Genomic DNA, 13,975 nt, shown 5'->3' with positions numbered 1-13,975 from the left:
TTCCAGATAGGGTTTCTCTGTAACTTTGGAGCCTGTCCTGGAACTAGCTCTGTAGACCAGGCTGGCCTCGAACTCCCAGAGATCCGCCTGCCTCTGCCTCCTGAATGCTGGGATTAAAGGCGTGTGTCACCACCGCCCGGCTGGGAGCTAAATTCTTAACTCATACAGCTGGTAACCAGGCAAAGCAGATTCAGACTATATCAGGCCTGACATCGCAGACCTTACAAATCACTATTTTTTTAGTTTTTTGGTTCATGAAAAAAACACAAATTCCCTGCTCAATATTTTCTTTTATCTTTTATAAATTTTATGAAATTTTATAAAATTTGTAAAATATAAACAATTTATAAATTATAATTTACAAATAGTTTATAATTGTAAATAATTTATAAAATATAGTTTATTTAAATTTATAAATTATAAAACAAACCTATAAATGTTTATTTTTTACAAATTACTTTGCTCCTACGTCACAGCATGCTTGAAAAATAATCACACCCAGTTGAGCAGTGATGGTACACACCTTTAATCTCAGCATTGAGGAGTAAGAGGCAGGTGATTTCTGAGTTCGAGGCCAGGCTTGTCTACAGAGTGAGTTCCAGGATAACTAGGGATACACAGAGAAACCCTGGAAAGGAAGGAAGGAAGGAAGGAAGGAAGGAAGGAAGGAAGGAAGGAAGGAAGGAAGGAAGGAAGGAAGGAAGGAAGGAGAGAGAAAGAACGAAAATCAAAGAAAGAAAGAGAGAGACCCCAAACAATAAAACAAACAAACAAAAAAAAGCTTGCCATGATAAAACTGAACCTGAAAAGGCTGTGTTACAAATACTGAATTAAAACAAGTTAAGGTGGACTCTCTGAACATGGCGGACAATGAAGGCTGATGAGAAGCCAAGGACAATGGCACTAGGTGGGAGCTTAGCCTGTTTGGACGCTCACCTTCCTGGACCTAGATAGAAGTAGGAGGACCTTGGTCTTCCCCCTTGGTCTTCCCGCAGGGCAGGGAATTTGGACTGCTCTTCAGTATCGAGAGGGAGGGGGAATGGAGTGGGGGGAGGAGAAGAGGAGTGGGGATGGGGGGGAGTGGGGGGAGGGGGCAATATGTGTGAGGAGGGGGAGGGAAATGGGAAATGGGGAGCAGGCGGAAATTTTAATTAAAAAAGAATATAAATAAATAAATAAATAAATAAAACAAGTTATGGGAAGATTTTAAATACAAACTGGAAATCTGACACCTGGAACTCATAAAACCGCTATCCTTTTTCTGGCTTATCCAGTAATACCTAGTTCAGGAACATCTACAAAATATTCTAAATATTTTCTTCACAAAGGAATTAATTACAACCATGCTTTAAATACAAAGTAAAGAGTTGAGGACACATCTGGTTAATTTACCTCCAGCCAAGCCAACATGGAGCACATGATGAAGTCCCATTCACTCTCTGCTAGAGGGTGTGAGCAGTATTTCAGAAACAAGGAAAGGAAGCGCATGATTTCTATGTTTATACCAAGGACTTCCGGACTTGCTTCTGATAGATTACTGTGATAAAGGCAAAGACATTCGATTAGGAAGTATTCCATGTTAATCCAGGTATGCATAAATGATATCTTAAATATTCACTAGAATTTTGTTAAGTCAAAAAAATTGTAAATATAAGCCAGGTGGTGTATGCCTTTAACCCCAGTACTCAGGAGGCAGGGGCAGTGGATCTCTGTGAGTTCCAGGTCAACTTGGTCTACACAGCAAGTTCCAGGACAGCCAGGATTGTTACACAGAGAAAGTCTGCCTCGAAAAACCGAAAAAAAAAAAAATGTACATATAAAATATAGAATCTGGGCTCACATTTCATATGGGAGAAAATAAAGTATTACCTACCAACTGAAAAGAAAAATGTCTTCATGCTGTTCCTTCCAGCTTATTATAATTTTTAATATACCATGCAAGAGCTGTTTGTCATCTACACTTCTGGTTTGCAGGCAAGAATTGAAAATGGCAAGATGTCCAAAAGCCCCTAAAGGAAATTTCAGAATGAAAAGGAAAATATATTTTAAACAATGTCTACAAACAAAAGTCACTTTGGAAAGCTAAAAATGTAGTGCACAAGCTGCTAACTCTAAAAAGCTTGAGCCTGCGTGATACAGATTCCTGCAATCCAGCACTTCGGAGGTGGAGGCAGGAGGATGCCACGTCCAGACAAGCCTGGCCTACACAACACATCTATTTAAAAGGTATTTAGTAAAGAGTCTACAAATGACCTTTGCAATGCTATGGCAGAAATGTGTCTCCATGCCCACCGTGCATGTAGTCCAGAAAAGGAAATGATAAGGGAAGGCGACAAGACATGCATTGCACTGAACTTTACACTGGCCTTTTCAACTTTTCTATATATATTTTAAAAGCCAAAATCTTTCTTGAGCAGTGCCCAGTTTAACTCTAAAAAGAGCTATGTGAGTAAGGCCGCCTCACTCAGCTCATCAGCTTCTCTCCTAAAGAGCCTACTATTTCCTTTTTTTTTTTGGTGTTTTCTTTGAGACAAGGTTTCTCTGTGTAGCTTTGGAGCCTGTCCTGGAACTAGCTCTGTAGATCAGGCTGGCCTCAAACTCACAGAGATCCACCTGCCTCTGCCTTCTGAATGTTGGGATTAAAGGAGTGCGCCACCACCATCCAGCAGAATCCTACAATTTCAAAACCCACCTTCTGATCATCCAACATCTTTTGTTCCCAACTTTATGTTAAATGTCAGCTAAATGGAACTATCTCCACTTATCTGCTTCTGTGTGCCAGAAAGGCTCTTTCCAACATGCATACATGGTCAAACATGAACCTTCAACACACTGTTCAAGGCATTTCTTTTTATAAAACTGACACTGAAACTGGAAACAGTGGCAACTCCCTCCTTTCTGCCATTTCCCTTGCAGTATACAGAGCTCAGCTACAAGCAATTACAGCAGGATGTAACATGACCTCTGTTTCTCTACAATAGGAACTGCACAGAGATGCTTATTAAATCAATAAATACATGAGCTAACACAGTGCAGAGTTCAAAAATGTTCAAATACTATAAAAACTTTTCTTGTACCTTTATATATTCAATCATGAGTTGACTAGGAAGAAAAGAGACATGGCTTTAAAAAGTTGTATGGGTGGAAGATTCAGGCTATAGCCGCTCAGTGGTATCTACTTATGTCTTGCATGCAGAAAGCCCTAGATACCCCAGTACCACATGAAAAACAGCCACATCTAGAAAATATATGATTATAGGGTACTTCTGGATATACATTTTCCTGTAAAGCTCTAGCACTCCTGTTCCAAAAAGAGGCAACAGTCACTCTTCCAGGTATTCATCCTAATAATTACCATCTTGGCTAGTAACAAAACTATAAGGTGGAAATACTTATTTATATTTGAGGAACAAGCTCAAATATACTTTGTCACTTGTACCTTTGGTTTTACATATTAAGAAACCCTTAATTAAACTCAAGAAATGATTAAAATGATATATTACCCAGCAACTAACCATTAATGCTGCAAAGGTCTTCTTTAGTCCATCCCAAAAAAGCAGGTATACATTGAGCACTAAATTCTTTCTTTTCTTCTTTAGACAAAAATGGACAGAGACTCTGGATGGTATGCAAATTACCTTCTGTTAGAGGGAAGAAACTGTTTAGAGAGAAAATATTAATTACAGTCATTCAATAATCACAGCTCTTTCACAGAATTCTGTTATTCAGACTATTCTAAAGGAAAATAAGTCTAATCATAATCCTTGTCCAGAAAAAAGAAAATATTAGACTGGTGATTGCTAATTTCAAATGGCTATTTTTATTTGTTGCTTTTTATCTTTTCTGCTTATTTGAAGTAAACATATAACTTTGGTGTGCTGATCTTTTATCTTTTACTGCTGGTGGACTGGACTGTATACAGTCTAGTAGCAGAGTATGTTTACCCGGCATTCACAAAGCCCTGAGATCAATGTCTACCATCAAGAAAACAATACAAATAAAACCCCAAAACTTACTATACAGAATGGTATCAATGGGTAAACAGGATACCACACACACACACACACACACACACACACACACACTGCTATTTTCATTCTTTGTATTACTTCCTATAAGTGAATCAAGTTACCTCAAGTAAAATTTCTTAATTATTTTTATAAGATTTAAAAACCTGAAATTAAAGATGGGCAATGGTCTTTAATCCCAGGACTCAGGAGGCAGAAGCAAGAGGATCTCTGGAGTTCGGGGCCAATCTGGTCTACAGAGCAAGTTCCAGAACAGTCACAGCTACACAGAGAAACACTGTCTTGAAACATAAACAAACAAAAAATATAAATGTACTCAACAATTCTATAGTTCCTGAACACACACAGAATTCTAGTTGAGTCAGTACTGTAAACGCTTGTTGGTAAGTCTCAGCCAAGCATTAATCTGAAAGCTGAGTTTAAGGGGAAAGCTACCACAGTCTGCATGTCTTACACAAGTGCTGCATTCAGCTACCAGTCTGCATGTCTTACACATCTGCTGCATTCAGCGACCACAGTCTGCATGTCTTACATATTTGCTGAATTCTGGCATGTTTTTCTAAACAATGGTCCTTTATTTGAGAAAAGAGGAGGAGCTACAGAGATGGCTCATGGTTAAGAGTACTTGTTGCTCATACTGAAAATCCCAATTGTTCCCAGCACCCACATCACCTGTAACTCTAGTTCCAAGGATCCAACACCCTCTTACCCTCTTCTGGACTCCATGGGCACTAGGCACACACACGGTGCACATACATCCATATAAGCAAACACATAAAATGAAAACTAAATGAGTCTTTAAAAAAAAAAAAAAAAAAAAAGAGGCTGTGAGACCAGGAAGCCAAAGAAGGGAAACCACAAAAGAGATTTAAAAAAAAAAGAACAATTTTTTCCTCCTACTTCCACAGAACAAATAAGGAGGTATGTTAAAAACAAAAGTATTGCTATCAGAAGACTTCATTTCACTTATTTTATTTTATGTGCACTGGTGATTTGCCCAAATGTCTTTATGTACCAGCTACATGCCTAGTGCCTTCAGAGAAGAGGGTGCCAGATACTCTGAACTGGAGTTACCGATGGTTGTTGGCTGCTATGTGGGAGCTGGGAATTGAACCCGAGTCCTCTGCAAGAACAAGTGCTCATCTTTCTAGCTCCCCACTGAAGGATTTCTGAGGAAATCAGGTTTATAAAATATTCTTTTTCTGAAATAAGAATAAAGTTTTATGAAGTGTCAAGTTAGAAATGCTTGATCCAAAGAAAAAAGAAAGGAAGAAATAATCTGTTAATCTCAGCACTCAAGCAGCAAAGGCAGGCAGCCTGGTTTATGAAGAGTTCCAGGTGAACCAGCACTGCACAGTGAGACCCTGTCTCGAGAAACAACTATGACTCCAACCAAACCCATTCACATCTGTCAGTCTTTAGTCTACATTTCACTTCACTCAATTTCCTTGCTTCCCAAACCTTGTTTTCTTGATTCACTACACTGTCCACTAATCACAGATGGCCAAAGTAACCAATTAAATAGTAAATAGCAAAGTGGAAGAGTACCTTTCTTTCCTTTTATAATATGGTTTTACTTCGTCAGATGAAATGCTTCGGGAAAGTATCAACTTAGCAATAATAAGAGACCAAAGTGTACCATTTTTTCTAGATCTAAAAAAAAAAGAGGCAAAAAAAACCAGATGATAAATACAGATCTATAGATATAGGTATGTATCAATCATTCTGAAAAGTGTTAGGATTTTAAAACACTGATTATCATGTTTCCTTTTACATAATAAATTTGGGTCACTAAGTTATCCAAAACTTTGTACCCGACTGCCACTAATTTCTAAAGGACTGGGAGTTTAGGTAATTCTTCACAACAGGAGCTGAGCTTTTACTCCCAGGCAATTTCAAATACCTCAAGATCCTTGAGAAGACCTTAAACATCTGACTTGAAGATCAGATGCCACAGCTGGGAAAAGGCTACCTCCTAGAGAATAACTCGAGTCTCAGTGAAGGGCAAAGAAGCACTTTATAAAACCCTAAGGAACTGGGTTGGGTTTATTTCGGCTACCTGAATCTTGCTATGTATACCAGGCTGTCTCTAACTCACAGAGATCTACCTGCCTACTATCTCCCCCCGGGTGCTGGGATTAAAAGCCTGCTTCATTGTGCCCAGCAAGAACAAAGTGACAGTATGGACCAGCATTAGAGGGAAAGTCTGGTATCCTCACACTGTAAAGCATAGTCAAAATACTGGTAAACTAAAAAAAGAAAAATACCATTTCAAAAAGCTAAGCATCTAACTACTATAACGCTACAAGGACTGTTTTCATAACCCATTTTCCTCATCCAGGGAAGAGAAACTCATGGCTATGACATTAAGAAACATCTAAGCTACAGGTACAGTTAAAACACAGGTAATATTTGAAAGCAATGGTGCTGTGGGACAATGGTTTGTACCCTGTCAATTGTATTTTAATAAAACGCTGATTGGCCAGTAGCCAGGCAGAAAGTATAGGCAGGACAACCAGGCAGGAAGTAGAGGTAGGGCAACAAGAACAGGAGAATTCTGAGAAGAGGAAAGCGTGGTCCTCGGCCATGACCCAGCCACAGAAGAAGCAAGATGTGACTGCCTCACCAAATAAGGTACCGAGCCATGTGGCTAGCATAGACAAGAATAATGGGCTTAATATAAGTTATAAGAGTTAATAAGAAGCCTGAGCTAATGGGCCAATCAGTTTATAACTAATGTAGACCTCTGTGTGATTTCTTTGGGACTTAACAATTGTGGGAACCGGGCAGGACAGAAACTCCGACAACACAATGGGAGGACCAGTTAACATGTAACAAATTAAAACAATGTCTACAAGTGTCTAATTCTTTCATCTTTTGCCACCTCAATGAAGTTATGAATTAAATAAGAGGCAAAAACCAAATACTCCCCTAAAAGAGTAAATCAAATATTTAAAAGCGCTAAATTGAATGCTTACTATTAAAAGGGATTAGGTCAATGATCTGACTGAAACAAAAGCACAAACTGGGCTTACATTTTGTAGAAGAGAAAGTCATACACAAATAATTATTTTAAAACAAACTGAAGGGGAATCCTACCTGTTAAACAACAGCTGCAAGAGGCTGGACGTGTTACCAAGCACAGATAAGTTGTCATACGTTATATTCATTGTTTGAAGCATTGCACAAAATCCAGTCAGAAAAGATGGTGGATTGTCAAGTTCTTCACACCACTGCAGTGAATACAGCAGCTCTGCAACTAACAGAATGGGCACAGCCAGTTATCAAAGGCACAGTGTACAGAACCCCATGCCGACTGAACTGTCACATGCTATCTAAGCTCTCTCCTTTGTCTCCTTCACAACTCCCTGTCCTGGGGTAAGCTGGATTCCTACCTTGTTATATATAAAGCAAGGAGAAAGTCAGTAGGGCATTGAAAACATGGTGGTGAGAACAGGAAGAAAGCAATCCTTTAACAAAGTAATTGTTGTTTATCCCACAAACTTCTGCAGGGGGAAAAGGACACTAGAAGCTCACCCAGGGAAAGGACCAAGAGGACCCGTCACCTGGGTCTCTCCTTGAGCTGATATCCACTAGATGACTTAAAGTGCCTGCTCTGGCAATACTATTTGCCTTACTACTAGGGGCAACACTGCTCTGAACAAGGTCAACAGCAGCTCCACTTAATACTCAATTGTGTTTCCCCAGTTGATTTCTGCTGGGAATTTGTAAGCTTATTTTGAAGATGCTACCTTTTGCTTACTCTCTCAACTGAGCTGCTCCAGTCATCTCTGCTAGCCACTGTGAGTGCTCCAATTGATGATGTTTTGCTAACTATCCACTACCTATCAGGTACTTGCTATTTCTTCATTCACCTTTGCTTACTATGCACGTAATAAATGTGCTCACTCAGAATCTAAAGCACAGACATCAGATTCTCTGCCATACAGATCACATGGTGGCTGGCCCTTGAAACACTTTCACTCCTCTACCCACTTCTAACAACTGTGCTCACTCACGTGCAGTTCTCAAAATGCTTTGAGATAAGAAAGTGACAAAAGCTGTCGGTCATAAAGCAGTACCTTTGTCAGTGGCATGTACTTATAGTACCAGACACCCAAGAGGCTGAGGTGGGAGAAATTAGAAACCAGCACGGCAGCCGAGCAGTGGTGGCACACACTTTTAATCCCAGCACTCAGGAGGCAGAGGAAGGCAGATCACTGGGAGTTTGAAGTCAGCCTGGTCTACAAAGTAAGTTCTAGGACATGTTCTAAAGCTACACAGAGAAACCCTGTCTTGACAAAAAAGACAAAACAGTATGACACATTAGTGAGACCCTATGTGGAAACAAATACCACTCCTCTTCCCAAGAGAGCCCGAATTTACAAGACGCTGAAAGAAGCTAGTTAGTACTATGGCAAAACTGGTAAGTCACTCAAAAGTAAAAGAAACTGAGCCAAGAGTGGTAGCACACACCTTTAATCCTAGAAGAGGCAGGCAGATCTCAGTGAGTTCAAAGTCAGCTTGTTCTACAAAAAGGGAAGGGCTAGAGAGCTGTCTCAACAGTTAAGAACACTTGCCAAGTTTGTTTCTCAGCACCATGTCAGAGAGCTCACAGTCATCTGTAGCTCTAACTCCAAAGAAACGAACCTGCATTCAGGTGGCCACACTCACATAGAGACACACACATCTACACAATTAAAAATAAATTCTAAAAAAACAAAACCACAAGAAAAAAGAAAGAACATCTAAGAAGTTCGGAGACCTTAGAAGAGAACTTCATGCCAAATGGGCAAAACCAGGATCCAATGTAAACTACCGAAGTAAAATTGGAGGGGGTAGGTGGGAGACATGTCTTTAATCCCAGCACTTAAGAGGCAAACAAAGGAAGATCTCTGTGAGGCCAGTCAGGGCTACATAATAAGACCCTGTCTCAAACTGACAAACAAGCAAACACGTGTCTCAGTAACAGACCGCTCTGCAGTGGAGTCTCTTAGCACTGTTGTGAGAATAAAAGGACCACGAGTCGAGATGGTCAAAACTCTTTCAAAGTCATGCAGGTCGCGGGATCAGGGGTCTTGAAATCTGACCCTACCTTAACAAGCACTCTTAAGTCAGCAGAGACAATCACAGTATTTAACTGGGAGGCAACAAGACTACTAAACATCCCGATTTGGATATAATGGCTCAGACCTGTAATTCTAGCAACTTGGGAGACAGAGGCAAGTCCATCTTTCTGAGTTTGAGTCCAGCCTGGTCAACAGAGTAAGTTCAAGGACAGCTAGAGCTATACGCTGATACCTATCTCAAAAAACAGCAATGAGGGGGCTGGAGAGATGGCTCAGAGGTTAAGAGCATTGCCTGCTCTTCCAAAGGTCCTGAGTTCAATTCCCAGCAACCACATGGTGGCTCATAACCATCTGTAATGGGGTCTGGTGCTCTCTTCTGGCCAGGAGGCATATACACAGACAGAATATTGTATACATAATAAATAAATATTTTAAAAAAATAATAAATAAATAAATAAATAAAAACAGCAATGACTAGAGAAAGAGGGCAATGATCATCTTCACACTTGGTAGGCTGAGGCAGGCTCAGATTTTTGCCTCGAAATGAAGGAAAGGTGCGGGGAAGGGGCTAGAGGTGTGGCTCACTGGTTAAAAGCAGTTGCTGCCCTTCCTGAAGACTGTGTTCAGTTCCCAGCACCCATGCTAGTCCACTCAAAACTCACTGTAACACTGGCTTTGATGGTGCTATGAAGTGGCCTTCTGGCTTCCAGGAACACTGGTATGTACACACACATAAATTAAAATAATACAACTTAAAAACTGGTAACCCAACAAGAATAAATCATCATTTCTAGTCTTACATTTGGACAGACTCTGAGAAATGTTAACTAAATGTGACACTCAGCCGGGTGGTGATGGCGCACGCCTTTATTCCCAGCACTCGGGAGGCAGAGGCAGGTGAATCTCTGTGAGTTCGAGACCAGCCTGGTCTACAAGAGCTAGTTCCAGGACAGGTTCCAAAACCACAGAGAAACCCTGTCTCGAAAAACCAAAAAAAAAAAAAAAAGTGACACTCAATAGCCAAATAAAGTTTCACCTTTCTTCCACAGAGCATGAGCCCCTCCCATGTATGCAAATTTTCCACCTTGAATACTATTGTGTACAGGATAGACCTATAATACTATGAATGGGGAAATTTGCTGGGGTTCTAAATCTTCTTGAGATTCAACATTTGAGCCTCTATCTGGGGAAATAATTAGAGCCCTGTGTATAAACGTATGTATGTTCAAGAGCCACAAGAACTTTCAGAATCCTGAGAGAACACTCATCACAGCTGCCTTCTTCAGGGCATGCGTCATAGGATCTTCTTACTCTGATGTTATGCCAGCTTGAAGAAATAACTGATTGTACACCCAATTATGCTGGATGGCTAACATTACAGAAAGCCTAGAGAAAATTATAAGTTCTGTTTATTTATACATTTATCTATCTGAATCTTCATACATACTCACTTATTTTCTCAAGGACATTGTTTTCTAGGACTATTTTCTTTTTACGAGCAATCAAGATCATTTTGCTCAATAGTGATGACGTGCACAGATGACTGGGAAGAGTCTGTGTATCCTGTTCCTTAAAGTCAGTCTTGAAGCATTCATAATTTAAACTCAATCTTCCCTCTAAAAGAGGTCTGTGTAGCCACTGCAAACAGAACACACTAAATTATATGCAAATTCATTACATATTCTAAATTGATTTTTATTTACAGATTTCCAATTTTTACTCATGTATTCATCCAATTCTTCTTGTTCAAATGAGACAATTAGGATATGTAGTTTATGCAAATCCTCAGTAGTTCAGAAGTTTAATTTTTATCAGAGCAGTCATCAACATGCACTTTTCTTTAAGATCCCCCTAAGAACCAGACCATATTCGTCTTTACATGAGGCTATACCACTGTCAAATGATATACTTGCATTAATAACACCTGTTTGTAATATTCAGAGACATAGAGTGAGGCAAGAAATGCTTTTAAGCCAGGCGGTGGTGGCACACACCTTTAATCCCAGCAATTGAGAGGCAGAAGCAGAGGCAGGAGGATCTCTGTGAGTTTGAGGCTGGCCTAGTCTATCTACAAAGTGAGTTTCAGGACAGTCTACAGAGAAAGAATGTCTTGAAAAACAAGAAAAAGAAAGGAAGGAAGGAAGGAAGGAAGGAAGGAAGGAAGGAAGGAAGGAAGGAAGGAAGGAAGGGAAGGCAGGCAGGCTTTTGTGGTAGTTTGAATATAACTGGTCCCCATAACCACATATGGAGTGGCATTATTAGGAGGTGTTGGAACAAGGTGTGGCTCTGTTGGAGTGGGTACGGCCTTGTTGGAGGAAGTGTGCCACTCAAGAAGCAGAGTTTGAGGTTTCCTATGCTCAGGATACTGTCCAGTGTCTCAGTCGACTTCCTGTTGCCTGTAAGATGTAGGACTCTGAGGTACTACTCCAGCACCACATCTGCCTGCAGGCTGCCATGATCCCCACTATGATACTCTGAACTCTAAGTGAGCCCCTCAGTTAAATGTTTTCCTTATAAGAGTTGCCGTGGTTAGTCACAAGCATGACCAACAATAGACGGCTTTAAACTGTTTTTTCTCCTCCAGGATAAAAATACTGAATCATGCATGAAATAGAAACTTCAGAATGAGATGGCACTCTGCATGTTAAACATACCTGACTAGGAAGAGACCGCCTCATTTTCTCCCACTCACTGTCACTGGGCATTACACCTCCAATATAGACTCCAAGAAGAGAAGTATCCCTGCTCGCTACAAGAGTATTCAGCAGGTCACCAACAGCAGCCAAGAGGACCTGAAGACTAGGAACAATGCAGAGAACTGCTGCAGTTATGGTACAGCTAGGTTCACCAATCTAGCACACATTAAAGACATCCGATCAGAGGCACAGCACACCTGAGCAGAGACGGGAAAGAGGAAAGTGGTCCTTCCTACCCCTCACAACACCTAAGACACACACAATCAAAACTAGGGGTATAACCAAACTTCCGTAATGTGAAACTGAGTGATGCTTCTACCTCAGGACGTGGTGGATGACCATTTTTAGATATGGAATATTTGAAATACAACTATGCTACTGAATGATAAAAACATTTGAACCAACCCCAAAGATACAATATGTATTATTTCAAGTTCATTATATGAACAGCTATATAAAGTATCCTTATAAACCAGAATCTTAAAAATGAACAACCAAGGACAATTAGAATGTATGGGTAGCCATAAAAGATCACAGTTAATAATCCAAAATCTTTAATAGAGAGTAATACCACAACCATGCCACTGACTAAAGCTCGTTCAGCAGAAGAATTTTCAATAGACAGTTGAATAGTGTTAAGACAAAATATTTTTTGAAAAATATGGACTATCTAGTTTTGGAAAGTTCTATGTTTCTATGAACTGTTTGATCTATTTGCTATTATTGAAAATGTATTAATAAGGTTAGTTACTTCAGTCAAAAAAAAAAACAAGTGCATTGTAGAACACGTACTTCCATGTATTTACACAAACACATACACACACACACACACTATGGTAGTTTAAATGTAATTGGCCCCCATAATCTCATAGGAACTGGCACTATTAGGAGGTATGACTTGGTCTGAGTGGAACAACCTAGCTAGCAGAAGTGTGTCACTGTAGGAGGTTTCTTATGCTCAGGATCCCGCCCAGGGTATCAGTCAACTTCCCGTTGCCTCCAGTGCCACATCTGCCAGCACACCACTTGATGATAATGCACGAAGTCTCTGAAACTGTAAGTGAGCCCTCTCAATTAAATGTTTTCCTTATAAGAAAAAAAAACAGACTGGAATTCACACCAATACAAACATTTTTCTTTACAAGACGAGGTTCTCACCATACAGTCCAGAACGGCCTCAGAGCTGTGATCCTCTGAGTGCTAGGAGTTACAGACAGGCGTGAACTATCACAACAGAGTGAGATCTTACATAAAGGTGTACAAAAAGGTTACCTCGTGTTATCCAAAGCTGAAGACTGAACCTGGTCCTTCAGCCACAGGACAGACAAACGGAGGAAAGCACTCTGCTCATGTGTGCTTGCAGTTTGATGGACCAATAGATTTATGCCAGAGAGCAAAGTATTTTTCAGTTTACAGATCAGAAAATCTAAAAATCAAAGAATTAGCAATAATTTGTAATTTCACTGAATGAACTAATCAGTATAAAACATCGGAAAAAATTTTGCTGCAGATCTGTGATCTTAAAATGTTATTTTAAAACAAAATACAAAATTAAACTCTCTTTACCAAAAGTAACTGTCATATTCACACAATACAAGCTAGCTTTACCATAATAATATAATATGATAGGACAGCTGTTTTCCCTATCCTGAGCTTCTTCATGAATAGAAGCTGTCCTGTGAGGAGTGCAATTACAAGTTATCTTTTCCAACAACAACAAAAAAATCTAAGTATTAAACAAGGATTAGAGGAAGAAAGCTATGCGTTAATAGTATTTTTATTTATTATTCTTTTTTGAGACATGGTCTCCCTGGGTAGCCCATGCTTGCCTAGAGCTAGCTACGTGAACTCACAGAGACCTTCCTGTCTTAGGCTCCCTAGTGCTGGGATTAAGGCATGTACCACCATGCCCAGCCTCATCAATATTTTTTATGTCCCTTTCCTAGATAAACTTAGTCCTTATAAAGCAATCTCAATTTCATTCTTCATACAGCAAGACACAATGATTTTTACTATAATAAAAAAAAAGATGCATATGATTATCCCTTCCTAAATAAGGAAATTGAGCCATCAAGAGATTAGGTACAGCAGGCATGGTGTGCATACCTTTAATCCCAGCACTGGAGAGGCAGAGATGGGCAGATCTCTCTGAGTTCAAAGCCAGTTTGGTCTACACACAGAG

At 39.9% G+C, this 13,975-nt stretch overlaps 1 protein-coding gene across 2 annotated transcripts in view; it reads right to left on the bottom strand.

The window, feature by feature from the left end:
• Positions 1–13,975, bottom strand: part of Ltn1 (listerin E3 ubiquitin protein ligase 1) — a 65,354-nt gene that overhangs the window by 24,233 nt on the left and 27,146 nt on the right. For both annotated transcript variants that reach the window (XM_057766130.1, XM_057766131.1), the window contains 8 exons: positions 13,066–13,219; positions 11,752–11,896; positions 10,549–10,735; positions 7,128–7,287; positions 5,577–5,681; positions 3,516–3,658; positions 1,874–2,009; positions 1,393–1,537 (listed from right to left, as the gene is read on the bottom strand). In XM_057766130.1, coding sequence (XP_057622113.1) covers positions 1,393–1,537; positions 1,874–2,009; positions 3,516–3,658; positions 5,577–5,681; positions 7,128–7,287; positions 10,549–10,735; positions 11,752–11,896; positions 13,066–13,219 — 1,175 coding nt within the window. The remainder of the gene's footprint in view (positions 1–1,392; positions 1,538–1,873; positions 2,010–3,515; positions 3,659–5,576; positions 5,682–7,127; positions 7,288–10,548; positions 10,736–11,751; positions 11,897–13,065; positions 13,220–13,975) is intronic.

Source organism: Chionomys nivalis, chromosome 3 (assembly GCF_950005125.1).
Source record: "Chionomys nivalis chromosome 3, mChiNiv1.1, whole genome shotgun sequence".
NCBI lineage: Eukaryota > Metazoa > Chordata > Mammalia > Rodentia > Cricetidae > Chionomys > Chionomys nivalis.
Note: the sequence above shows the minus strand (reverse complement) of the source record. Positions and strands in the feature narration are given on the sequence as shown.